Genomic DNA, 26117 nt, shown 5'->3' with positions numbered 1-26117 from the left:
ACCGCAGCTTAGCCCCTGGAGGCTGCCATCTGCAAGAGTAATTCGTATGAAATAGTAAAACGTCCCATCTGGTTTGAAACCTTAGCTGCACGCTGTCCTGTTGGTGATAGCTGTTCGGAAAGGGATGCCTGGCGTGTACCTTGGATATAAGCCCAACTGTCAGCCAAACACACTTTGTGCCAGGGCAGCTCGAGAGCAGACTGGGTGGTATAAACACAGGGGAGCGCTCACTTATTCCGTCCTTTCCTGGAGCACCACAAGAGGCTCCAGCTGCGTGCTGTAAATGGCAGCCAAATACATTTTATGCATTGATTCATCTTGATAAGATTTCTTGAATTTGTTCACATGAAATTCAACTGTGTACTTATTATCCTTCTTACTAATAAATCTGCTCATTTAGATTGCTGTTCTGTCATATTAAGAAAATCTGTTTTTAATCAGTATTTTGATTTAATTGTAAATTATTAAGAGGAAACCTCTTAGCTTGATTGCGTTGAAGAGCATCTACCTCCCAGTCTGAGCCTCAGGGGAAGCAGAAGCCAGGGGAAGAAAGGAGGCTTTCTCACACCCACCCCCAACGGCTGTGACTCCGGAGGGTCTCTGGGGCTGGGGAATAAAAATGTCTCTACGACGCTTTTAAAGGTCAGCTGTATCTCCACACTCCGATGTGAAGTCTTGGCATGGATATTTGTGACAGCAGTGTTGGCAGAGACATGATTCTTTTTAGTTTTAAGGAAGAATAAATTTGGTTTTCCTTTCCAAATAAGAACATCCTTCAGGACTATAGATCACGTATTATTAGGTTTTTACATTTTGCAATAGGGTTCTCAATTGCCTGTAGAGGCAATATTCTTAGCGAAAAAAATCTTTGTCCTGTGACTTGGCCCTTTGCTAACAGATCAAGTCATAGCTAAACAAATCCAAAACGCAGCCCTTCCCAAATTCAAGTGGAAAGCACGGAGAAGTCTGTTCTGGGGTTGATGGTCAAGTGTGAGTCAGGCAAAGTAACAGAGCAGCCATGTGCTGCACAGCACACTAGACGTGTCCGATTTAAAACACAAATGCTTGTCATTTACACATCTTGGTCTGGGGGAGTAACCTGCCTGCTGATGAATTTAATCAGCTGGTTTGACTGGGAAACCAAAGCAGATGCATTTTGCACGTTGCCACTTTCTGTCTGGTGTGCATTTCTCTCCCTAGACCACTAAGCAAGAAATAAGGAACGTCAACCTGTATGTTTTTCAGATTCCATTTTTGGCCGAAGGGATCAGGATTCATGGAGACAAAGTCACAGAAGCACTGAGGCCATTTCATGAGAGAATGGAAGCCTGTTTCAAACAGTTAAAGGAAAAGGTGGAGAAGCAGTACGGAGTCCGGACCATGGTAAGTGGCTGGCGCGGCAGAGGGGAGGGAGCGTGTCTTTGTGTCACACTGTCCGACTGTGACAGGATCACAGGGCCGAGTACTTGAGTTGTGTACGTGATGCCTGCTTAGGAAGTGAGATAAGGAACCTCCGCCCCTTCATCATTTCACGTGCCAGCAAACTAGCCGCCACCTTTCGATAACTGGAAATGTCAGGGTGTGTAAACGTTCATGAATTTGCTTGATCACCAAATACCCCGCTTAATGGCTGTGAACACAAGCTACCCATAGTGTTGTGGAGCAACAGAAAGATCTCATAGATCCATCAACAGAAAAATCTCATAGATCCATCAACAGAAAAATCTCATAGATCCATGAGCAGAAAAATCTCATAGATACATCAACAGAAAAATCTCATAGATCCATGCAACTCAGGCTGGTTCACAGAGACCACACCTACAGTAACACAACACGCACGAAAGAGTTAAATAACACACAGGGAAACAGCACTCATGATGTCCCAAAGCCGAGGTAGAGCCTGTGCCCAGGCCAGGGTCAGAGTCATTGAGGGGAGGAGTGGATTGCTGAGGTCTGAAGCTGTTACCTGTTGGAGGAAGGGGTCACTGATCTAGGCCAAGGGTAAGTTGCAGGAGATGGGCGGGACACTGGCTGGAGAGAGGACTCACTCAGCAAAGGCTGAAGGCAGGGATTTGAATGGCAGGCCAGGGGCCGGTGCAGACACAGCCATGCCTTGGGCAGAAGACAAATTGTAAGGAGGAGCTGGGAAGGTGACCAGCCCCCCCAGAGCCTGGAATGCCAGGATGTTCCAGGATGAAGGACAGACCTGAGCTTTTTTTTTTTTTTTTTTTAACATCTTTATTGGAGCATAATTACTTTAAGCTGGGACGAAGTGACAGTGGGCTGGACATATATACACTACCAAATGTAAAATAGATAGCTGTAGCAGGAAACAGCCACATAGCACAGGGAGATCAGACCTGGGCTTTTGCTAAGAGTTGGTGGAAGGTCTCCTAGCCAGGGCTGAGATCAGGAGCATGATAAAAAAAGTGGCTAGGCATTTTTATGGATGCAAAATACCTGACAGTTTAAGCCTTATGGCGGGCTTGAGGCAGTCTTCGTGAGCCATGTCTTAGCAGCTCCGGGGGCAGCGCCCGACACCTCACATCAGGGCACCCCTGTGGTGCAGTTCAGAGCATCACTTCCACCCTTACTCAGGGTCCCTGGGAGCCTTGGTGAGTCCTAGCCTTGACTGCTTGTGGACTCGGGAAGCGTCTGGCCTAGCAGATGGCTTGAGGCCCCCTTTCTCCATTGTTGGGGGTGAGCATCAGTGTCGCAGAAAGAGGCAGCGAGACCTCTTGTGGTCTACTGGAATCCCATGCCTGCTGGCGTGGAGCGGGTGTATGCGAGCAGGTCTTCTGTTATCCTGCAAAGGGAAGGCAGGCTGCAGGAGTTACTCCACCTCTCCTAACACAGGACACTCTACCTCCTAAAGAATCAGGTGTCCAACCAGGTGCGCTGTCTTGGTTTCTTTTCTGACCCAGCTCCATCTTTCTGCCGTTCTCTAAAGTTCTCTGCTGCTCCCTGTTGAGCTGGCTTCTTTTTGTCCACACATTTATCTCACTTAGCAAACACTAATTTACTGCTTACCATGTGCCAGGGACCTTGCCGAGGTTTTTAACAATTATGAACTTGCTAGGTTCCTGCAACACGAGGAAGGAGACACTGTGGACATCCCGATTTTATAGATGGGGCAACAGGAACATGGGAAGGTTCACTAGCCCGAGCTTACACTAGTAAGTGGCAGAGCTCTTCTTCTCTTGCCCTTGTGGTTGGAGACATGTAAGAGAGCCGGACCACCCCTGAGAGGGGTTATGCTCTATGCTCTCCCACCCTCCCCAGCCCTGCCGGCCATGCCTGGGCCCCGAGCCCAGGTCCTCCAAGCCCAGGACCTAGTGCTGATCACGTGAGGTGTCTTTGGCCTTGACCGAAGCAGAGCATGAGCCTGACCAATCCAAGAGTAACACAACTGCCGGGCTGTGGTCTGAAGACTCAGCAGGCAGGAATCTGGGACCGTCAGCCCAGCAGGAACTGCTACAGGTGAGCAGGCTTAGAAATCAGGACCACGCTGGAGGAGCCTTCATTGCAAGTCAGAATCCTCGAGCCATGCTTCATCACTCTGGAGCTTGTGACTCATTACAATCAGCGTCAAGTGGCCAGAAGAGTTTCAAAGTGCATCACGGTGCACCTCTTTCAAAGTCTGATGCCACTTTTAATTCTTTCTGAGAAATAAACACTTCTGAAATCTCCAAGTTTTCTTACTAAGTGAAAAGCTTCCTCTTTGATCAATCATTGCATGTATATTTCAAGATGACAGAAATCTGTCTGGCTCGCCAGACGTCTTTCCTATCCCTTTCTCTGCTGTGATTCATGATTTCTCTGCCCGCTTGTGCTTGCACACGGGGGAGGAGGGAAGCAAGGGCAGGAGGGCGGGGCGGTTGTGTAGGCAGTGGGGCATCCTCGGCCGGTGATAAGCCATTTGCACCGCAGCCTGAGACGGCATCTTCTCCACCAAAGTCCCACCCCGAGGCAGGGGCAGCCAAGGCATCTCCAGCCCCCCCAGCCAGGGATTGACCAGGCTTATTGGGAATTAAGTTGGGAACAGAATTAAGGATGCATTTTCCACCCGTGGATGCTTTGTCCCCTGGAGCTGCCTCCCTGAGTCCGCCTCCATCCTGGGACCCCGAAGGCAGGTTCTGCAGCCAGCCTCCCTTGAGGAGACAAAAGGTCAGGCAGATACTCTGTCATTCTCTGAAAAATGTGGTGATAAAATGCCGTCTGGAATGAGGCTTTCCCATCTTACCTACTTTGAGAACTTTCAAGCTTCTCAGAATACTTTCAAAAGCAATACAGTATCATCCTGGTTTAAAAAAGATGGATTTAAAAGTAAAAACCCCAGGGCTTCCCTGGTGGCGCAGTGATTGGGAATCCACCTGCCCATGCAGGGGACACGGATTCGAGCCCTGGTCCGGGAAGATTCCACATGCTGCGGAGCAGCTAAGCCCATGCACCACAGCTACTGAGCCTGTGCTCTAGAGCCCGCGAACCACAACTACTGAGCCCACGTGCCACAACTACTGAAGCTTGGGCGCCTAGAGCCTGTGCTCCGCAACGAGAGAAGCCACCACAATGAGAAGCCCACGCACCGCAACGAAGAGCAGCCCCCGCTTGCCGCAACTAGAGAAAGCCCGCACGCAGCAACGAAAACCCAACGCAGCCAAAAAAATAAATAAATAAAATTTTTAAAAATAAAATAATAATTAAAACCCCATAGAAAGGACATAAACCATTTTGTCAATTCTTCTGGGTCAGCCTAAGCCATAGAAAGGGAAGACTTGGACACCCTCTGACTCCTAAGCCACCGGCAGCTCCATGAGACACCCCCGGCCCGCTCAGCTTTGGCCTTCATTCAGACAGTCCTGTGCTGTAAGGTGCCACCGCTCCCCGGAAGAAAGCACAGGAGCCTGGCCTCCTCCGTATACTTAGTGAGGAGTGCAGACCCAGGGTCCCCAGAGAAGAGGCCACGAGCACCAGCCACGGTCAGCACTGGCCCCCAGCTCCTGGTGAGGGGGCTGGAGTGAGTCTGTGCTTCAGGCCGTGGTAACAACGGCAAGGGCCACGGAGGCTGCGGTTCAGAGCGTGGCCCGCCCTACGCGCATCACCTGCGTCATTTCAGCTCATCCTCGCTGGCCTCTCAAGGTGGCATGATTATTCCCTACATGCTAAGGAGGAAGCTGAGACCCAGAGCAGTTCCATGTTTCATGCCAGGTCACCTAGTCCGTGCCAGAGCCAACATTCCCGCCTAGTTCTAACCTCCCGCCCACTGCCCGCCCCTCTGCAGGGACAGAGACGTCCCCTCTCTCAAAGTGTCCTAGCGCTGGAGCTACCACATCAGGGCTGGGAGAGACCAACTGCTTCAGATGAAAACACAGAAGCCCTGGATCCTCAATTTCTAGAGACTCTGCTGGTCAAGAAGGAATTGGGAGGTGAATGGCCCGGGAGAACCCAGGGCCACACCCAGTGGCCGCCCTGCTGATATGGGACCAAGACTGGCTTCTGTCCCTCCTCTGCCAGAGCCGGCTCCTGCCGTCCACCTTCCTTTATTCTTCCCAATCCGTGCTTGTGCATCCCGACCAAGACTCAAGGTTGCCTCTCAGGGCAAATCACCAGCCCTCTGTGGTTGGGGGCAGGACGTCCACGGCTGCTTCCTGGGCCTTCCCACGAGTGGATGAGGTCATCCTGTGGCCATTTGCACCTCCTGGTCCCTGACCGGTTCCCTCCTGTGCACCCCCTCCCTCAACGCTGGCTGCCATGAAGATCATTTCATCAGAGAAATGGAAACCGTCATGCTGGGCGCTCTTAGGAATGGGGCTCACAGCACCCAGATGTCAGATGGGTCGTGTTTCTTCTCCACCGTAAGCAGAGCTGCATTTCCTGGAAGGCTGCGTCTCCACGTGCCCAGAAGATGATGGACAACGGAGGCAGCATCTGCCAAGCCAGAAAAATCACCCGAGCACGAGGTCGATGGCTGTCTTCTCCTCTGCCCGTCACCTGGATCCAGAGAGGACGGGGTTGAAGTCAAGCTGAGGCGGTTGCGGGGGAGAAGTGGGAAGGCAGCCCCTCGCGGGTCAGGAGGTGGTTTGAGCAGGTGGGTGCTCGGAAAGACAGTCCCCAACTTCCGGAACGCTGATCCCCACCTCTGAGCCGTCCTCAGAAGCTGCTGCCGTGGAAGAACTGGCAGGGGAGAGCCTGGGTTTTGAAAGGCAGAGGCCATGAACAGGTCTCACTCAAAGCATAAAGAGGGTCAGAGCCCCCACAGAGATGCCAGAGAGAGGAACAGTAGCCGAGCTGGGCGGGGTGGTACCAGGGGTGGCAGATGGGGGGGTCAGAACGCACCTAGAGTAGCAGGCAGGACTCTTCCTTGGGAGGGTCAGGAACAGAGGGACACAAAACAGGCTCCCAGGCCTCAGCCGAGAGGCTGGATGAGAGGAACACTTCTGGCCTTGGATTGCCGTCTGAACGTGTTTAAGAAAGGGAAACTACTGAATGGGAGAAAGTATCTGCAAATGATAGGACTGCTAAGGGGTTAATATCCAACATATATAAACAGCCTATGCGACTCAACATCATAAAAACAAACCACCCGGTTAAAAAATGGCCAGAGGACCTCAGTAGACATTTTTCCAAAGAGGACATGCAGATGGCCAATAGGCACATAAAAAGATGCTCAACATCACTAATCATCAGGGAAATGCAAATCAAAACCACAGTGAGATATCACCTCACATCTGTCAGAACGGCTATCAGCACAACGAACACAAATGACAAATGTTGGTGAGGATGTGGAGGAAAGGGAAGCCTTGTGCACTGTTTATGGGAATGTAAATTGGTGCAGCCAGTGTGGAAAACAGTATGGAGATTTCTCAAAAAACGAAAAATAGAACTACCATATGACCCAGCAATCCCACTCATGGATATATATCTGGAAAAACCAAAAACAGTAATTCAAAAAGATACATATACCCCAGTGTTCATAGCAGCATTATTTACAATTGCCAAGATGTGGAAGCAACCTAAGAAGACATGAGATAGATATATATATATGAATACCACTCAACCATAAAAAAAGAATAAAGCGTTGCCAATTTGCAGCAAAAGGGATGGACTTGGAGGGTATTATGCTCAGTGAAATAAGTCAGACAGAGAAAGATAAACACTGTATGATATCACGTATATGTGAAATCTAAAAAATACAACAAACTAATGAATATAACAGAAAAGAAGCAGATTTACAGATATAGAGAACAAACTAGTGGTTACCAGTGGGGAGAGGGAGAGGGGAGGGACACTATAGGGGTAGGGGATTAAGAGGTACAAACTATTAGGTATAAAATAAGCTACAAAGATATATTGTACAACACAGGCAATATAGCCAGTATTTTACAATAACTATAAATGGAATATAACCTTTTTAAAAAATGACTGAGAAGAGGATATTGTAGACTTCGAGTTTCTAGAAACATTTTTACAATTTGGGTTAATCTGCAAGTAACCACTTCCTTTTAAGTTTTCCTTATAAAAGCCAATTAATGACAATGGCTGTCTCCCTGGAGGTGGGCCATGGCACCATCATTGGTGCTAAACCCAAGATGGGCCAGACCCTCTGTGCTGGCAGATTTCAGCTGCATATTGAGCCAGTGATCAGTAAACTATGGCCTGACACCTGTTCTTGTAAATAAAGTTTTATTGGAACACAGCTGTGCTCACTTATTTCTGTACTGTTTATGACTCTTTTCGTGCTTGGGACAGAGACCTTATGGCCCGCAAGCCTAAAATACTTATTATCTGACCCTTTGCAGAAAACAGTTACCAGCTTCTGCTTTACACTGTTCTTTAGCAATTTTGAACCTTTTACTATTTTTTAAAATTTTATTTTATTGAAGCATAGTTGATTTATAACATTGTCTTAATTTCTGCTGTACAGCGAAATGATTCAGTCATACATACATATATAAATACATTCTATTTCATATTCTTTTCCATTATAGTTTATCACAGGATATTGAATATAGTTCCCTGTGCTATACAGTAGGACCGCGTTGTTTATCCATTCCGTATGTAATAGATTGCATCTGCTAATCACAAACTCACAATCCATCCCTCCTGTACCCCTTTTCCCCTTGGCAACCACAGGTCTGTTGAACCTTTTACTATCGAAGAGATAGTGTACAGGTCAAATAGTATTTCATGGGCAAAACAAATATTTAAGAAACAGACCATCTTTTCAATGGTGTTGTACAATCTGTAATCAACTGTGGTCCCGGGCAGCTCTTCTATAGGTGATGGGCTGAATGAAACACCAGCTTTGGTGGAGTGGGGATGGGCTTTAGGGAGGTTGAAGCCACACAGAGAGGGAATGCCCTACAGGAATTTGGTTTCCACATCCTCAGGTTAAAGAAAGGAGCTTCTGCTGCAGCTGCCATCCCAGATGTGCCAATATGTGGCTCGGGGTGCAGGTACACTAGCATTTTGTAGCTAATTAGGTGTTGACATGTGCTGTATTTCAGTGACACTTATTTTGTTAATATACAATAGTATGATGTGACAAAGAGACGATGGAAAACTCTATCCAGAGACCGTTCTTCTCTAGAATGCATCACTGGTCCACTTCCTGGTGAGAAGGAGGAGTTTTAGCAACTCCAGCCATGGATCCATCTAATCCATTGTACCAGTCACTGGCAGGGGAGGAAATCCACCTTTAATTAAGCGGCAGGTGCATCTTATTTTAGTCTAGAGAAGTTCAGTCATTATGCATCCATATATTTTCGTCATCTTCTTGGTTTGTCACCATGCAGAGATACAAAGTTCATCTAAAGATCTTGTAAATTCTTTCACATTCTAGATATTTTTCTACAAGTTAAATTTTCTGATCAGTACCTTGTACTATGACTCTGGAACAAGTTGATGCCCTGTGGTCTTGGTAGAGAAAACTGCATTTTAAATTTTAAAAAAAACAAAGTTCTTCCTGGTATTTTTCACAATATCAAATCAGACTTCAAAAAACCTCCAAATAATCATCTTTTTTGTCTTCAGCTTTGAACAAGCACATGCACTGTTCATGAAAGTGTGGACAATTTTGATCTAGATTCCGGGCTGCTAAGACCACCTGGTCCAAGGTGTCTGCCCGTGCCAGGCTGGGCGCCTTTTGCCACAGCATCAAACAAGTCTCTCTCTCTCTGTTTCTCTCCCCTCTGCCCAACCCAGCCCTCAAGTCTGGACGACAGAAGAGGCAGCCGTCCCCGGTCCATGGTCCGATCCTTCACAATGCCTTCCTCGTCCCGGCCTCTGTCTGTGGCCTCTGTCTCGTCCCTGTCATCAGACAGCACCCCATCCAGGCCGGGCTCCGATGGGTGAGTCTGGCTCAGCAGCCGGGGAGGGTTGGGAGGGGCTTCGAGGAGCCACCCAGGGCCCTGGGTTTGTTTCATCACACCTGAGAGGATTTTTAAAAATCAAAATTCTCTTTGAAATGGAGACCATCCAAGACTTTTACAATCATGGTGCCACTAAGCCTTGTAGAGTCTTGTAAATTTTTGAGAAAAAATTTCTCGCTTTGGGTACCACTTTGGATGAGGTTTCAATCAAATTGTAAAACCTCCAGGTGAGTGTTCAGTCCTTTTCAGCAAGTCCCGGAAGCAGTGTGATGCATTCCTTGCCAGCTGCGTGCTTGTACTTTTCATCTCTTGCTCACTTCCAAGGTGTCACGCTAGGGCAGGACTGTCACAGGCAGGCTTCCTTGAGAGCTGGCAGGGCCACCTTCTTTCTACAAGATCTCTTTGGAGACCCAGTTTTGCTCTTGAGCACCGGATGGCACAAAGCAACTAAGAAGGGATCAAGAACGGAACGGACGGGTAAACATTTCATTGAGCTCCCACTGTGTCTCCTGCAAAGAGAACCTCGTTACTGACATTTTTGTGTGTTTTGTGACTAGCATATATGAAAAGTTTGTTCTGATTATACAGAAAGAAAAAATGTCACATGCAATTTAAACAGTAGAGAAGAACTTCTAATTGTTTTGCTGTTGCGTTTGCACAGTTGTGTGTTTGTCCAAGCCCATTTGGTTTACAATCCATCATCCCATCCTATCAAACCCACAGGCTCCTGGCCCCTGCGACACGCAGACACAAACTTCCAGAGCGCCCCAAGGGACAGCTCCAACCCAAGTGCCCTTTGTTGCCGACGACCAGTGTGCCCAATGAAGGATGGCAAACTGTTCCCACATTTTTTTCCTAACAGTAATTTTTATCAGTGTCTGCTACTTATAAGGCCAAGTCCATATGGAAAACCTCAATTTAGAGGTATTTAAATCAAGTGTGCTTGTCACTGAGAGCAAGATCGCTAAAGAAACTTAATTCAACTTCTCCCCAGGTAAATCCCCAGGCTAGTTATGAAAAGGTTTTTATATTTCCAGGAACGTAGGGGTGAGGGCAGAAAGTGATCTAGAGGTTTTAGATGGAAGAGTACTGTCCTGCACTTTGAATACATGAGTGGGAATCGTTGTCTCCACCCCTGGAGCCGTATTTGTTTAACCTTGAACTAGAAGGCATCTTTATTAGAGTCGAGATTTTTGTTCATTCTCGGCGTTGCCACCCTTCGCTGCCTAACGGACGTGGAGAAAATGAGGCTTTGGTCTCAAATGGTACCAGTTTTGTGCAGAATAAAGTTCGTCCTGTCGGCAGTTGGTTCTCATAATGTGAAAAATTTAAAGCTCAGCCTTTCTCTTGGTTCCTTGTATATTCCTCTGGATTTCACAGCACAGGTTTTCCCCAGAGCTTTAAGATGTCCGCTAATCCTGTTTCCCTACGTTAATTATCCCAAGTTCTGCCAAACCTAGAATAAAATCATGAAGATTTTGAAATTTTTATTTAGAGTAGAAGAGATACAATATTTAACACCTAATGGATGTTGATTTAGTAGTTATTGTGTATCCAACTGGAAAAGTCCAGATGCCCAGAAATGCCGTAATAATCAAAGTCAACACTGGTGTATTTCATTATTTTCAAGTTTTTATTATGCAAAAATTTCAGACATGTACAAAGCAGACAAAATAGCATAATGAGGCCCTGTACCAGCCCATGCGCCAGCCTCAGCAGTGATCAAATCCTAGCCCACCCTCTCCCTCTTCCATATTATTCTGAAGCAAATCTCAGACCTCATATCATTTCATCCGTAAACATTTCAGTGTGAATTTCTAAAAGGTAAGAATTTACCAAAAACACAATCATACTACCTTTAGCACATGTAAAAAGTGAACAGTAATTCCATACTATCATCAAATATTGGTTTTAATTTCCAGTTGGGGCATAAATGACTTTTTTTTTTTTCTTTTTAGTTTGTTTGAAACTGATCCAAATAAGAGCCCCACTTTGCAGCTGGCTGCTGTATCTCTTTAGCTCTCTTTTAATCCATAGATTTCCCCTTCTACTTTTTTCTTTTCATTTCTTTTCCTTGTAATTTATTTGTTGAAAAAATCCAGGTTGCTTCTGGTGTCGTCTGGATTTTGCTTATTGCATCCCCTACAGTGTTATTGACTGTGTATCTCTGTCTTTCATATTTCCTGCAGATTAGTGGTCACATCTAGAGGCTTGTGCACATTCAGGCATGATTTGGGGACAGGATGACTTCAATGTTCTTTCATTCAGAAGGACATTCGTGTCTCTCTCCCTTGTAGCGATGTTAGCAGCTATTGATAATCAATGCCTACATTCAATACCATTACTGTTCAAAACCTGCTGACCATCCAATTTTTTCTTTTTTTTTTTACAAAATGTAGCAGATGTGATTCTTGCTCTCAGCAGTCAGCGTCTTCTATGGATTTGAAATGTGCTTTTGTGAATGATCCATCTAAGTGTTGACTTTCATGTTACCTCTCCCATGTTGGGGAGCCAAGGTGCTGGAATGGTCTTACTCAGAAGAGTGGTTTTGTTCTCAATGTCCCATTCACAAATAAGTTTGAAAGAAACCACAGCTAGGATGGCAATGTGACGGGCTTTCTAGGTTCCCTTCTCTTACAATCAGTGTCCCCTTGAAGAAGACACTTTAGTCTCCAGGTGTCCCAGGAAGTCAGGCTTGGAAGGTCGCAGTGAGGACTGGGGGCTCCCAGGGGCAGGCTCGGGACCTGGCCCCTTATCCTGACAGCCCGTGTTATCGGGGTGGGATTTGCCCTCCCACGGGGCTCAGGGGCTGCCTGTCATTGGGCAGCTCAAGGACAGGGAGCTTCCGTGAACCCTCTCAGCTGACCACTTTGCTTCTCTTAACCATGTGGGAATGATGGGTAGACCACAGTTTAAAAAACACATTTATCAGAAATCACAATATAGGCTATTTCTCCTATATGACTGTATGACTCTAGCTTCTTTTAAGAGATCATATCTCTTCTTAAATACCATTTTCATTCCATTTCATTTTGTGAAGGGGGACATCCAGCCCACGGTACTTAGAGGTTGTGGGGACTCACCAGAAGGTGGCAGAGCTGAGACCCAGAATCTCTGTGTCTCAAGCTCAGTTCTCAGCTAAAACACTGAGGGCATCTCCACATCCTTGCAAGCTGGAATTGGCTTGTTTCTCACTGAGCCATCAAAGGGTTCTCAAATGGAAGCTACCTGTGTACCGATACAGACATTTCTTTGCATTAGCATCTGCCTGTTTCTCCTCATTGCATTCGTGAATATTTCAGTATGACTCTCTCAAAGATGAGGGCTTCCCTTTTGAAGACCCCAAATACCATCCTCCCGTCGTAAATCAACAATAATCCCTGAATATAATCATCCCATATCCAGTAAGACTTTACATTTCCCTCATCATCCTGTAAGTGTTCTACTTTTTTTCCAATTTGTTTTTATAGAAATTCAAAACTATAACCATTGCAGTCGGCAATGTGTATCTTAAGTCTCCCTTGACCTTCCTTTTAAAATCCTTTCTTTCCTTGTAAAACTGGGCATTTCCCAGGGAGCACCTGATTCATTTTGAGTGACTTTACATGGAGCTGCAGGGCGAAAAGCAGTGGCTGTCCTAGTAAGACGTCATTGATTTAAAGAACCATTTCCTTTAGGTTTGCTCTGGAGCCCCTCCTGCCAAAGAAAATGCACTCCCGGTCCCAGGACAAGCTAGACAAGGACGACCCAGATAAAGAGAAGAAGGACAAGAAGAAGGAAAAAAGGAACAGCAAACATCAAGAGATATTTGATAAAGAATTTAAGCCCACTGACATTCCCCTGCAGCAATCTGAGGCTGTGATCCTTTCAGAAACGGTAACTTCACAGGGAGCGTTCCCTCGCTCCGCGGTAGCTGCCGGGACCTGTGTATGCTCCACATTTAGCCAAGGGTGCTGTCAGTTGGATTTCATTGCATTGGCTATGAAATAGTCATTTGAAAATCGGGGGTCTCTCACAGCTCTCCGCTTGTATAACTGGTGCTGTAGGGCATGCAGAGGCGCAGAGGAGAGCTGCATCTCTCCGGAGGATGCTTGTCTTTGCCCCCGTGCTCCAGCCTCCATCCCACAGGGGCTGGGGGCAGGGCCAGCCATCTGCAGGCCCCACATGGTTCTAGGCTCCGCAGCAAAGTTGGACTTGCTTCCATTAGACATCCAGACATCTCTGGAGATGAACAGGATGCTTTTGTTGTCAGAGAGCAGTACTGCGGGCCAGCTAACGCTGTTCCCTTGCCCCTTCCTGACCAGAAATCACTAAGCCACCGTTTCTGCCCGAATGTTATAATCTGCTCAGCTAGCATCCCAGAGCCCCTTCCCGCTGGGCTGTGCCCGCTGTACACAGGCCCGTGTTATCCTCCCAGCCTCATGTGCTCCACGCCTAAATCCCTTGGCCATCTTTCAGAAGGATTTTCAGGGACTTAACATGACACGTGCTGGTGAGTTGACATTAAAGATGGATCCCAGGGAATCTCATTCATTCCAGAGTCTGGGGTTGTGTGATGGCAGTGAAACCCAAGCAGCATGCTCTCCTCCCAGGGCTGGGCCCAGCAGCGCATAGCAGCGTTTGGAGTCTGGGGGCAAAAATGAGGCACAGACAGCTTCTGGGGTGAACCGTATGCAGGACGTGCTATTTGTAGACTGGAGACAAAATAAAGAAGAGGTTCTCCGAGGCCGTCAGCTTCAAAGGTTAAGTCAGGCTTAGAGCTGCCCCCCCCTCAAAATGGATGGACGTTTGCCTGTACAGTGGCCAAGAAAGTGCCTGCCCTGGGCAGGGAGTCCATGACCTGTCCCGGATGTTACTGCAGGGTTGCTTATCAAAGGACTCAGGTGGGACCACCGTTTAATAAGATATGCTTCACTGCTAACATGTTTATATCTTGAATACCAGAGGGTATGTTTCATCCAGACCGCATGCCATGGAGACCAGCAGTCACATGCTGCTTGGGTGTTTAGAGGTGGAAGGGAAGACCCCAGAGCCACGACGCGGTCTTCATGAAGGCAGATGCCCTTGCGAGGCCTTTGGACACAGCTCGGACTGCAGCTGGGCTTTGGTGTTTCACTGCAGAGTGCAGGTGGCCCAGGGTGTAGGGCCCGGGGCGGGACTGGCCACAGGCTAGCATGAAGTGCCCAGATGCAACCTCACGCAGTGGGATCCAGAGGTTTCTGATGAACCCGCCCCTGCCCCCTGTGCTCTGTCCACTCTTCTGGAAGGTTGGGAGGCCAGCGACCCTGCTGGGACTGGCTGGCACCCCCCTCTCTCTGGAGTCCAGACACCATCACTGGGTGGGGGAACGAACAGCAGCATTTTTTGAATATCTAGTAAGCGCAGACCCTGTGCAAGTCTTTCGTACATTTTAATTTAAGCGCCACTTTAAGATGTTAAAACTGAGGGCCTCAGAGAACTTGAGCCACGTGGCAGAGTTGAACAGAATTAAGGTGCGTGCAGAGAAGGGAAAGGACATGCCAGGCTCAGCCATCATCACAGTGTAAGTCTGTCCCTCCCCGCCGTGGCCCCGCTTTCCCGCGAGGATGCTGGCAAAGATGGGGTGAGTTCAGCACAAAGTGCACCCCGCCCCCCGTGGCTGGCCCGGGCTACCCTCAGCCAGTCCACAAGAACCCACAGGGTCAGAGCACAGAACCTTGACCCCGCTGTCGGCCTCTGAGGATTCTCAGACTAAGCACCGCTGCAGCTGCAGGGGCTATAGGCCTCCTGACCTCTCGCTGGAGGCAGACTAGCTGCTCTTGTCCAGCCCAGGTACCAGTCTGTCCTCGGGTTACAGCTGCTGGCAAGGTCTGTGAGTCCGGTTAGGCACCTGGAGTTTCCTATTCAAGCCTCCGTGTGCCTGTGACCGGCCAGGTGCTGCAGGACAGAGCAGGTGGGCTGGTGGGGCCCGTGAGAAGGAGGGTTACTGAGTGGTGGCGGTAGCCCCTTTCCCTGGGGCGGCGCTGGGCTTGCCCTGCTCTGTGCGCCCACCTGGCCGCCTCGTGCTTCTGCAGAGGTTTTCTCTGTTCCCTCCACGGGGCTGGCTTCGGCTTCCTGCCTGAGTTTGCATCGTCAACAATGTCATGACCTCTAGCTAAGCCTCTCAGAGTCTGCCTGGGGCAGGAGGGGCGCCTTCCACGTGCAATTTGCATCTCACCAGTAAAATGTCCTCTGCTCCCCGAGTCGTCAGAATGTGCACTTATGGGATGGCGTGGGAAGGATGGCAGGAGCACCTACGCAATCCCTGAATCCCCGTCTCCAGCCCCCATACACACGCACCCGAGGAGAAGCCCGAGCTCGGCAGGCTGTCCCAGACCTCCCGCAGCAGTTGAGCTGCAGGGAACTCATCGGTTTCTGCAGATGAGGGGGTGACACCTGGTCTCCGGTATCTCCTTTGTTGGCATGGGATAGTTCTGGAAGTCAGCCTGTTGGCCAGTGTCCCCTCAGTCCCCCGTTTACCAAAGGGCTTAAGCCTTCCTCCCCTCCTTCCAGCCTCAGTAGCCTCCAGGGAGGTCCTGCCTTTGCAGGCCCAGGAATCAAGCCCCCGGAACCAGGCCCAGAGCCCTGCCCTCCCGCCCTGCCTGTCCTGGAGCAGAAATCTTGATTCCTCCTTCTCAGCTGGGTTAATAACTTTCCTAATTACTCCTACCTTGGAGTATTTTGAACCGCTTGTGTTCCCCCAGGCCTAATGATCTGAGACCAGGTTGTAAGAAATAGATAAATAAAACACCCCGATGTTACAGATGCAGGAAAAGGCTTAGGTGGGAAGAGTCAAGTGCATCTGAAAGTCAGAGATGGGGAGGAAAAACGCAATGAAAAGTGGAAAGAATTCCTACTCAGTAATAGCGTAGCATGAGAGAAGAAACAGGAGATGAATAAAGGAAATCCTTCAGCAAGTTTCTAGATTTTCACATACCTGCCAAGAAAGACCAAGAAATTAGGCGCCTGAGGCATTCTGGTCACTGAGCAGGTCGTTGAGTCCACTCGTGACCCTCTGGAGCTTTCCCTGTGTGCTCTCACCCCCACTGAATGGCCCACATTACATTTATGTCCAGGAAACATGTGGTGTGACATCTACCCCACAGTGGGTAAGGAGATTATTATGAAGCCTGTATCAGTTTGCCAGGGCTGCCGTAACAAAGTACCACAGGCTGGGCAGCTGAAACGACAGAGATTGATTGTCTCACGGTCTGGAGGCTGGACATCCAAGATCAAGGTGTCAGCCGGGCTGGTTCCCTCTGAGGCTGTGAGGGGCATCTGTTCCTGGCCTCTTCCCCAGCGTCTGGCGGTCGACCAGCAGTCTTTGGCCTCACTTGGCTTGTACAAGCATCACCCTGATCTCTGCCTTCATGTTCCCGTGGCGCTGTCCCTGTGTGCATGGGTCAGGGTCCAAATTTCCCCCTTTTATAAGGACACCAGTCATATTGGATTAGGAGCCCCTGTAATGACCTCATCTTAACTTGACCATCTGCAGACACCCTATTTCCAGATAAGGTCATATTCGCAGGTACTGAGGGATTAGGACTTCAACATAGGAATTTTTGCAGTGAGACAACTCAGCCCATGACAGATCCTAACTATGCTCTTTCCGTCCCTCTGATGTAGATAAGTCCCCTGCGGCCCCAGAGACCGAAGAGCCAGGTGATCAACGTCATGGGGAGTGAAAGGCGCTTCTCGGTGTCACCGTCCTCACCGTCCTCCCAGCACACGCCTCCTCCGGTCACGCCGAGGGCCAAGCTCAGCTTCAGCCTGCAGTCTAGTAAGTGGGACACTGTCCGCATTTGAATTCCTGCTGTTGCTCTGTGACCTCCCCCTCGATCGAAGGCTCTAAAGTTAGACCCACCCTCTCTGTCCAGCAGATGGTGAGAGTTTTGACGAGCACCTGACTTCCTGGGAATGTCCCCGGGGACTAAAGCAAATCAGGCCAAAGCCCAGTCCTGGGCTCCTGCGCTCCCTGGGAGGAAAGCGTGGGCCCCGTTCAGCTCTCCAGACCTCCTGTGTGCTGGGGGTAACTCGAGAGGCATGTGGAATGTCCCCCATTTCGTGTCACCAGATAATGCAGCCCAGGGGGGCGGGGTGGGGGGTTGTGGGCCTTTTTGTGTCCAGGAGGAATGGGAAGGAAAGAAGCCCTGCCAGGCTGTGCTGAGGGGCTAAGGGTAGAACTTAACTTTCCAGTTTTGCCCGATTTCTAGGGCCGCTCGATATATCACCACAGACTTGGTGGCCTAAAACATCAGAAAGTTACTCTCTCACAGTCTGGAGGCCAGAAGTCTGAAATCAAGGTATCAGCAGCCTTGCTACCGTGTAGAGGCTCAGAGGGAGAATCTGCCCGTGCCTCTTCCAGCTTCTGGTGGATTCCGGCAGTCCTTGGTGTTCCTTGGCTTGTCAGCACATCACTCCAATCCCTCCCCCCTCTTCCCAGGCCTTGTTCTCCGTGTTTCTGTGCTCTGTCCTCTTCTTACAGGAGACTGGAGATTGGGTTTAGAGCCCATCGTAAATCCAGGATGATCTCCTCTCGAGATGCTGAACTAATACATCTGTAAAGACACTATTTCCAAAGAAGGTCATGTTCTGAGGTTCTGGGTGGGTGTGAATTGTGGACAGATGCCGTGGAACTCACTGCAAGTGGTACCCGGCTTTTCGCCACTAAAGTCAGGCCGGCCAGAGAGACGACATCCTGGCAGGAAGAAAGTGGCAGGGAGTGAGGGCAGCAGCAGAACGAGGGCGGCCGGAGAAGGAGGTTGGGGAGGACCTCCCTGGCGGTCCAGTGGTTAAGACTTCACCTTCCAGTTCAGGGGGTGTGGGTTCCATCCCTGGTTGGGGAGCTAAGATCCCACATGCCTCGTGACCAAAAAACCAGAACACATTAAAAAAAGAAGTAATATTGAAACAAATTCAATAAAGACTTTAAAAATGGTCCACATCAAAAAAATCTTAAAAAAAAAAAAGAAGGGAGGGGGGACGGGGCACACCAGCCTGAGGAGTGGCTTGTGCAGGGCAGCAAACAGTTGTCCTCAGCATCTGGTTTCTTCTTGCCGCAAGGGGACAGCGGAATCTGGAGATGGTCCATCTGGTCGGGAGTCAGGGCTGCCACAGTGATGAGCCTGAGAGAGCCCCGCGTTCCTGGGCTCTGGAAGGTCGATGGTCTCCTGGTGTGTCCTAGTTCCACATCCTTGCACTATATATAACCAGTGATCTGCTTCAAAAATATTTTAATTTTTTTTATAAATAGCTAAAAACAGGCACCACTGCAGCTGCTGTGGAGAACACTTTAGTGGTTCCTTGAAATTAAACATAGAATCGCCATAACCCCCAGCAAGCCCACTCCTAGACATTTACCCCAGAGAATTGGACACAAGGACTCAAGCAAATTCTTGCACGTGAATGTTCATAGCTGCATCATTCACAACAGCCAGCGGGTGGAAACAACCCAAGTGTCCATCAGTTTGTGAATAGTTAAACTAAAATGTGCATCCAGAGGAATACCCTGCAATAGAATATGATTCAGCCATTACAAAAAATAGTTCTGGTACATGCTACCACATGGATGAACCTGGAAAACACTAAGTGAAATAAGCCAGGACAAATAGTATATGATTCCAGGTATATGAAATAGCTGAAATAATCAAGTTCATGGAGACAGAAAGTCGATTCGAGGTTATCAGGGGTTGGGGGGAGAGCAGAGGGGGAATTATCACTTTCAGGGTAGAGCCTTTGTGTTTGGGGTGATACAGTTGATAGTGGTGATGGTTGTGCAACAGTGTGAATGTGGTCGATGCCACTGATTTGTACACTTAAAAATGGTTAAAATGGTAAATTTTAAATAAATACCATAATAAAAACAACCAGTCACGAGGGCAGTCATTCAGTCAGAGACCACCTTCTTGCTCCTGGATTCAACTGCAAGACTTCCTTATAAATTGACACAACTCTTCCTAGGAAGCACTTTCCTAGTGAAGGGTTTTTCATCAGATGCATCATCGGGGAAAACTTTAGAAGAGACCCAACAACAAAAATGTCAGTTTTTCTGTCTTTAACATAAATGACAAACAAATTATTTCTAAGAGTCTCAACAAAGGCTGAGAAGGTATATTGCCTTAATGATCACTCCTCTGTCTGAAAACAGCTCCTTTTTGGTTTGCTTTAAAAATGGTACTTCCCCTTGGCTTACTTAAAGCACCAGCCGCAGCAGCTGCTACTGCTAATAACTGCATTTCGTGCAATTGGCTTTTCCTGGTGTGAGAGTTTTGCAAGGCAGGTGGCTGGTTGTGAGCTGTGTTATTAGACTTGGCTTTAGTGAAGCTCCCCGGCTCATAACTGCAGGACGCCTGGTGCAGCGTCCCGGCTGGGCTCTGAAAACTCCAGGCGTAGACGGTCCTTGTGACCCCAAGCTGTGTAGATGCCACCAAGGCAGAGGGGCCTAGGAGGGATCAGAATGGTCCCAGGTTAGGAATTCCCTGGCCGGTCCAGTGGTTGGGACACTGTGCTTTCACTGCCGAGGGTCCGGGTTCGGTCCCTGATTGGGGAACTAGGATCCCGCGGGCCTCAAGGCGCAGCATGCGTAAATAAATAAATAAATAGATAGATAGATAGTAAGTAAATAAACAGTAAATAAAATAAATAAGGGTCCCAGGTTGACATGGCTGTTTTTCCAGTGGTCCGATGTGTCCTTTAAGCTCAGGTTTTAGGCATCTCATGATAGTTGGTATTCTCTTTCTAGGGCATGCCCTTCGGAGGCGATGCCACCCCTGGCCTTCTCTGCCCCTCTCTGCTCTCTTCTGTGCCCTGTTGACAAGCATTTCTGGGAGGAGAAGGGGTTCCCGCTTCCCTGCCACTCCTGAGAGGGCACAGAGCCGCCGTGTGTGTGTTCACGCCTGCTGGGGTGGGGGGTGGGTTTGATTCTCATCCACCCTGTTTCCCAGGTTTGGAGCTGAACGGCATGACCGGGCTGGACGTGGCTGAGGTTCCGCCCCCTCTGCCTCTCAAAGGCACCAGCGCAGACTACGGGACCTTGACCGAGAACCTGGACCTGGCGGGCTTGCCGAGCCCCCTGCCCCCTCCTCCTCACCAGAGGGTAAGTCAGGACTCGGGGAGGGGGTTGCTCACATCCTTCTCTGCACCAGGTAGAAGCCCCTCCTTCCTGGTGTTGGCGTGTTTACTCCGGGCAAGCCGAGATGTGATTCCGAGCAGAGGTCACAGTGGTTGGAACGCCGGCGCGTGTGGTCTGTCGTTCTGTGTCCTCGCTGCAGGGACGCACTTTCCCACGGGGGCCTCAGGGCAAGGCAGAGGGGGAAGAACTCCAGCCCGTGGATCGAAGGGCCACTCTCGTGACCTTAGAGGTCACTGCACTTCTTAGGAAAGTGTGGTGTTGAGAAGTAGCTTTTGTATGAAGAGGTTTGTCTGACTTTTTAAGAAGCTGGCCGATGCCACACATGGTGGGGGGCCTGTGCTCCTGGACACCAGCCTTGCCCTTGAGGAGCCCTGGTCCCGGCAGTTCCTCCAGGCAGCCCACCCTCGCACCGGCCACTCCCGGGTGGGGACAGGCACTTGCTGCACAGAGAATCTGCAAAGGAGAAGCAAGGTTGGGCAAACCCTGTTCCCCGAGGCCACCCATCCCTAGCCACACCTCTAGCCCTGAAGCCTACCCCACCCTGTTTAGATTCGGGGTGCTGGCTTCCGCAAGCATGGTCAGCCAACTCGAACCCTCGTCAACACTGGTGCCCAGGCTGGTCCCCCCTTGGAAACCTTCACTGATCTTGTCTGATGTGCTCACTGCTCTGGCCTCTGGGCCTGCCTACTTATGCAAACGTCAGCTAAAAGTCTGAAAAAAACACCTAAACCCGTGCCTCTGTTACCGGCTCACGGCTCTAGAAACATTCTTTTGAGATCCCCCCGCATTCTCTCCTGCTTCTTAAGGCTGCTGTCACACAGGCCTCTCCTTTGTTCACTGGCCCGGCTGCGTGCGGAGGTCCGCGTGCCCACGTGAAATGACCCAGCAGCGCCGGGAGATCCGCATCCAGGTTCATCCCTCCCCCAGCCACGCTATTCACAGCCTAATGAAATTAAAGCCATGCGGGCTGAGGAGTAGAATATCCCCGATCACACGTGCAGCTGGTCAGCCTCTATAACGTAATTATACGGCAACAGAACTCCTGTAGAACATCGAAGACGTGAGGTAGTCATGTGGCCACGATTCTTTTCATAACAGCAAGGTGTTTTTTCCCCTTCTAAAACAATATAAATCCTACATTCTTTTTTCTTTCTTTTTTTTTTTAATGGAGACTTTTTCACTGAGCTTTCTGCAAGTTTATTACCTTCTTGTGAGAGGAGCGGAAGAAAGAGGGGATATATTGACAGTATATTTATTCGATTATTCCTTTTGCATAAGAAAACCAGACAAGCAGTGGGGCTTCCTCTTTGGTGCTGAAGGAATGGTTTGTCCTTCCTTGGCTGCAGTGCCCTTCGGATCAGCCCTCTGTCCCTCAAGATTCCATGATGGGGGACCGGCCGGAGAAGGGACCAGGTGCCCCATGATGGCTTTTTAAAGGAAGCTGGAACAGTTTGTAGCAACTAAGGAAATGTAAGTCTGACCCTTCCCACAGATTTGCACGACAGGTTAGAATAAAAAGAGACGCAGGGAGTTGAGAGAGACCGTTGATTGGTTGGGGTGTTGTTTTCCTAACAGTGTAGTCAACTGATTCCATCCTGATTTTCATATCTTTATTTTATCGGAAAAGCAAGAGTGTCCCCCAGGTCTCCCTACGCTGAAAATTCTGAACTTGGAAGTGTGAGCAAGTCCATTTTTGTTACAAATCAATTCTGGGGCAACATTTGATGGTCTCGCTTTCTGGGACACATCATCTGAGTTACTGCTGCCACTGCTGTTGGGGGAAGGACAAACATGCACAAGCTTGGGCTCCATTTATAAAGGGGTGTGAGTTCCATGAGATTAATTACCCAAGCCGCCTTGCTGTTGGTGTCTTGTTTGACGTACCTGCAGCGTGAGTACCCCTTCAGGAGGCATGCCTGTGGGTTCGGGTGTCATCTCTGGAAGCAGCTGGGTTTCCAGGGGTGCCTCCCTTTCAGGCCCCAAGAGCTGTTGTGGGATCACGATCGGTTCGCCCTCCATGGGGGCTGACCCATGTCCTCCTGTCACTCTCATTGATCAGCCTCGGGCTTGTAGTCAACTCTCTCTCTAGTTGTTGCCACTTTAAGCTGTCACTTCTTTCAAAATGGCTGTTACGACCGGTCGTCCGAGCTCTCGAGCCGCTCAGTGGTGACGAGCCCACCATGCACGTCTCTGGCACAGAGGGCAGTTCCGACCGTGGCCCGGCCCTGCGCCGCTCACACCGGCCCGCGCTGTTGACTTCCACGTGTCAACAAGCTTGCTGCCTCATCAGAGCCGGAAATCAGTCTTTCTTTTGACCGTTCGGACCAACTTAAAAAGATTTACAAGTCTGTTCTTTTACTTGCCTGGTTACAATGCCTAAATATCATTACATCAGTTCTGTGTTTCCACGTGGATTCTCTTCTCTCTCTTAAGCCCTAGATCACTTTAGTATTTGTGTGTCTCAGAATCAGGAGGAAATTTGGGCAATGAGTTAAGACGCGGCTTTGTCACTGTTCTGTCCTTGAAACTTCTTATCTCACGTTGAGCTAAATGTGGACCTCCCCTGAGAGGCTGTTAACAATCCACTCTCAGCTTTAGTTAGAGGCCAGTGCTTTGTGATCTCTTTCTGGTGTGTTCTACCTGTGGCGTGTGCCCACTTATCCTGGTCTGTTTATTTGTTCCTCTGCTCATTCATTCACTCATTCATTCATTTGTTCACTCATTTCTTTATGTATGTGGTCAACACACGTTGACCTCTTGTGCGTGTCACGTGCCCACCAAGAGCAAGGCCACCAGCTGCCCTCCATCATTCACACCCTGACAGGTACATCCCGTTTCTCTTATCGCCGTTAAGGTTGTAAATCCATTCTTGAGAACCTAAGGCCAACTGTGGCCCATAAGCCACGTCCAGCCCGCCGCCTGTCTTTGTAAATAAACTTTTATTAGAACACAACTGCACCCATTTCTTGATAAACTGTGCTCCCCTCATGAAGAATTTAAACATCTCCCTAACCTTGTTCGTCCTCCTCTGTTTCCAGTTTGGGAAGAGACTGTGGGTGAGAAACCACCTTGTCAACGGGTCACTTGGATGGTGGCCGCAGGTGCCACCATCGCCCACTCGCTGACCCTCTCTCAAGTGGCCTTTCCATTTCTGAGAGCAAAGCAGGCCTCTCACCCACCCACCCATGGAGAGCATCTCCAAGGGCTTGTTTGTCCCTGAACCATTTCGGGGCATCTTCAGGGGGCATGAGGAGGGACCTCTGGGTGGTCCTCACCCCGGGAGGCTCAGCTGTGACATGGCCAGGCTGCCTGGCTGGCCCTGGGTCCTGCTTTGCCCACATTCACTGGTCCTTAACCATTTCAACTGCCCGCTTCTGAACCCGGTCCATTTCCAGGGGCCCTTAGGTCAACAGCACGTGGATTTAAAACCACCACCCAAAGAGCAGCGGTTACACGTCTCAGGGGCTGTGCAGACGTGTGACGTACCACGTGTGAAATAGTGGCCAGGGCCACAGCCACGCGGTCCTGAGTGTGGCCGACCGGCTGCCGGCCCCGAGTCACGAGGAGAGGGCAGTTCCCACCCAGGGCTGCAGGTCGACTTGCCCTCACCGCCATACCCCGCCGGCTCAGACCCCCCCCGGAGTCTCCCTCGTTTTCTGTCTTCCAGCATCTCCCCCCTCCGCTGCCCAGCAAGACCCCGCCGCCGCCGCCTCCCAAGACGACGCGCAAGCAGACCTCGGTGGACTCCGGGATCGTGCAGTGAACGCGCAGCGGCCGCCGGAGAGCGAGCTGGTATCCTTCCTCTCCCTCCGCATCTTCTCCCACGCCTGGCGTTTACCTCATCGGGCCTGTGATGTCTGATGTTTAGTGCAATTGCTTTTCCTTAACAGGAGTTCGTCTCCAGCCACGGAGTGAGAGGGCTTTAGCACTGGGGAGCGAGGTGGATACGGGCCTGGGACGTGCTTTTATGTTTAGCAAAGTCGGAGGCTTCTGAGTGTGTCCGTCTTGAGAGAGCCTAAGTCTTGCCCAGAAGTCCTTTCTTTTTGTGCCAAATGACGCATTAGCAAAGAGGCCAGTTGACCTGAGTGGAGTGCAGTAAGGAGAGCTTAGGCCTTCACTGCAGAACTGTGTAGTAACAGCTTAGGGACCCTCATCTCTCGAGGCCAAACCCCGGCTGACTCTTGCAGGATGTTTTATCAAACCCTCCTGGCTGCACCTGGTGGTGTGACTTTTTGTTGGTTGAGTGTCCCTTCAACTTACATCAGGCAACTAAGGTCAGCCCTTTCAGGGAAGTTCCTGATTTCCTTGGGTATAATTTAAAATAGGATATTTCTCCACTACTGAGCAGTTACTAATTTATGGAGTGGAGACACCATTAAAAATACTGGGATCAAGTGGAAAAATAAATGAGTATAGGCAGATCGATTTTCTCTCCTTTTCAAAAAACAAAACGTAGACCACAGGAGATGGTTTTAATTGGGGGAATTCTTCTTGTGCTCATTCTGTACAGAAGTTTGTATATATGAGGGTCTTTAGAACTTGTTTTAATTTTTGTGGTCCTTCTGTTTATTGTAATACGTGTCCGCAAATGGTTCCCAATATGTGTTCTTAACGTTTAACTGAGGGAAGTGTAAAAAAAACCCAAATTAAATTTTCTTGGGTCTTTTTTCCCCAAAGCTCGTCCTAAAAATCATTGTCGACAACGATTTAAAAAAAAAAGAAAAAAAACTAACTTAGTATAACCTAATATTTTTATTCTATCATCTATATTTTTTTATTCACTATAATCATGATATTCTTCTAGTAGGCTCGAAAGTTAATCCGTGACAAAGAAAAATAAAACGTCATTTAAAAAGACTCACGGTGTCTGACATACTATGTTTTTATCCCTTGATGTAAAATCTAAAAGCCGCTGTTTTCTATTTTGCTTTCTTAAAGAGCTTTGTGACGCACGTTTATCTGTATGTGCATCCTTCTCAAACACCGGTCTTGATCATCTGTGTTTAATTGTCTCTGACTTGGAGGCCAGACAGCACCCACATGCCTCTGCATGCGTCTTTGCGTGTCCTTACAGACAGAGCAGACCTGAGCCTAGCGAAGGCTGGAGCTTTCTCCCCTCAACCCAACCCCGGGGCCCTCTGGCTGCACATTATTTACATCTCCTTTTAGCCTTTTCAGCTGCTAATTTGAGAGAGGGCTTTGTTTACTGGGGTGTGTCGTTGCACTTGAGAGGCATCAGACTTCCCAGCTTTCTCTGAATCTTAGGTGGCAAGCAACAAAGAAGGCGCTGGGGTCCTGCTTTCCATCCAAATGTGTCCCTGGTTAAACACAAGGGTGTGGCTCTGCCCCTTCTGACCAGGGCTCGAAGGAGGCTGCTGCGGAACCCCCAGGAGGCTTGGAGGATCCTTCTCTGGCTCAATGGCCGGTCCCCAGTTTATTCGAACTTGTAAATATCCAGTCCACCCCCCAGGGAATTTTAGACACACGTGAATATGGAATTTTTTTCTTCTTGAATTTTTACTCTTTGACCAACATGAATATTCATGCTCCATTGAGTATGTTAGAAACCAGATATTATCCACCATCCTAAAATAATT

At 49.1% G+C, this 26117-nt stretch overlaps 1 protein-coding gene across 2 annotated transcripts in view; it reads left to right on the top strand.

Annotated features, from left to right (window-relative positions):
- The window catches only part of DOCK1 (dedicator of cytokinesis 1), a 532415-nt gene extending 507044 nt beyond the window's left edge, over window positions 1-25371 (top strand). For both annotated transcript variants that reach the window (XM_057531553.1, XM_057531554.1), the window contains exons 47-52: window positions 1246-1383; window positions 9205-9350; window positions 13049-13247; window positions 17016-17169; window positions 20333-20484; window positions 24188-25371. In XM_057531553.1, coding sequence (XP_057387536.1) covers window positions 1246-1383; window positions 9205-9350; window positions 13049-13247; window positions 17016-17169; window positions 20333-20484; window positions 24188-24283 — 885 coding nt within the window. In that variant the 3' untranslated portion in view covers window positions 24284-25371. The remainder of the gene's footprint in view (window positions 1-1245; window positions 1384-9204; window positions 9351-13048; window positions 13248-17015; window positions 17170-20332; window positions 20485-24187) is intronic.
- The last annotated feature ends 746 nt before the right edge of the window (window positions 25372-26117 follow it).

The sequence above is a fragment of the Balaenoptera acutorostrata genome, chromosome 16, assembly GCF_949987535.1.
Source record: "Balaenoptera acutorostrata chromosome 16, mBalAcu1.1, whole genome shotgun sequence".
Classification (NCBI taxonomy): domain Eukaryota; kingdom Metazoa; phylum Chordata; class Mammalia; order Artiodactyla; family Balaenopteridae; genus Balaenoptera; species Balaenoptera acutorostrata.
This window is presented reverse-complemented; position numbering and strand designations above follow the sequence as displayed.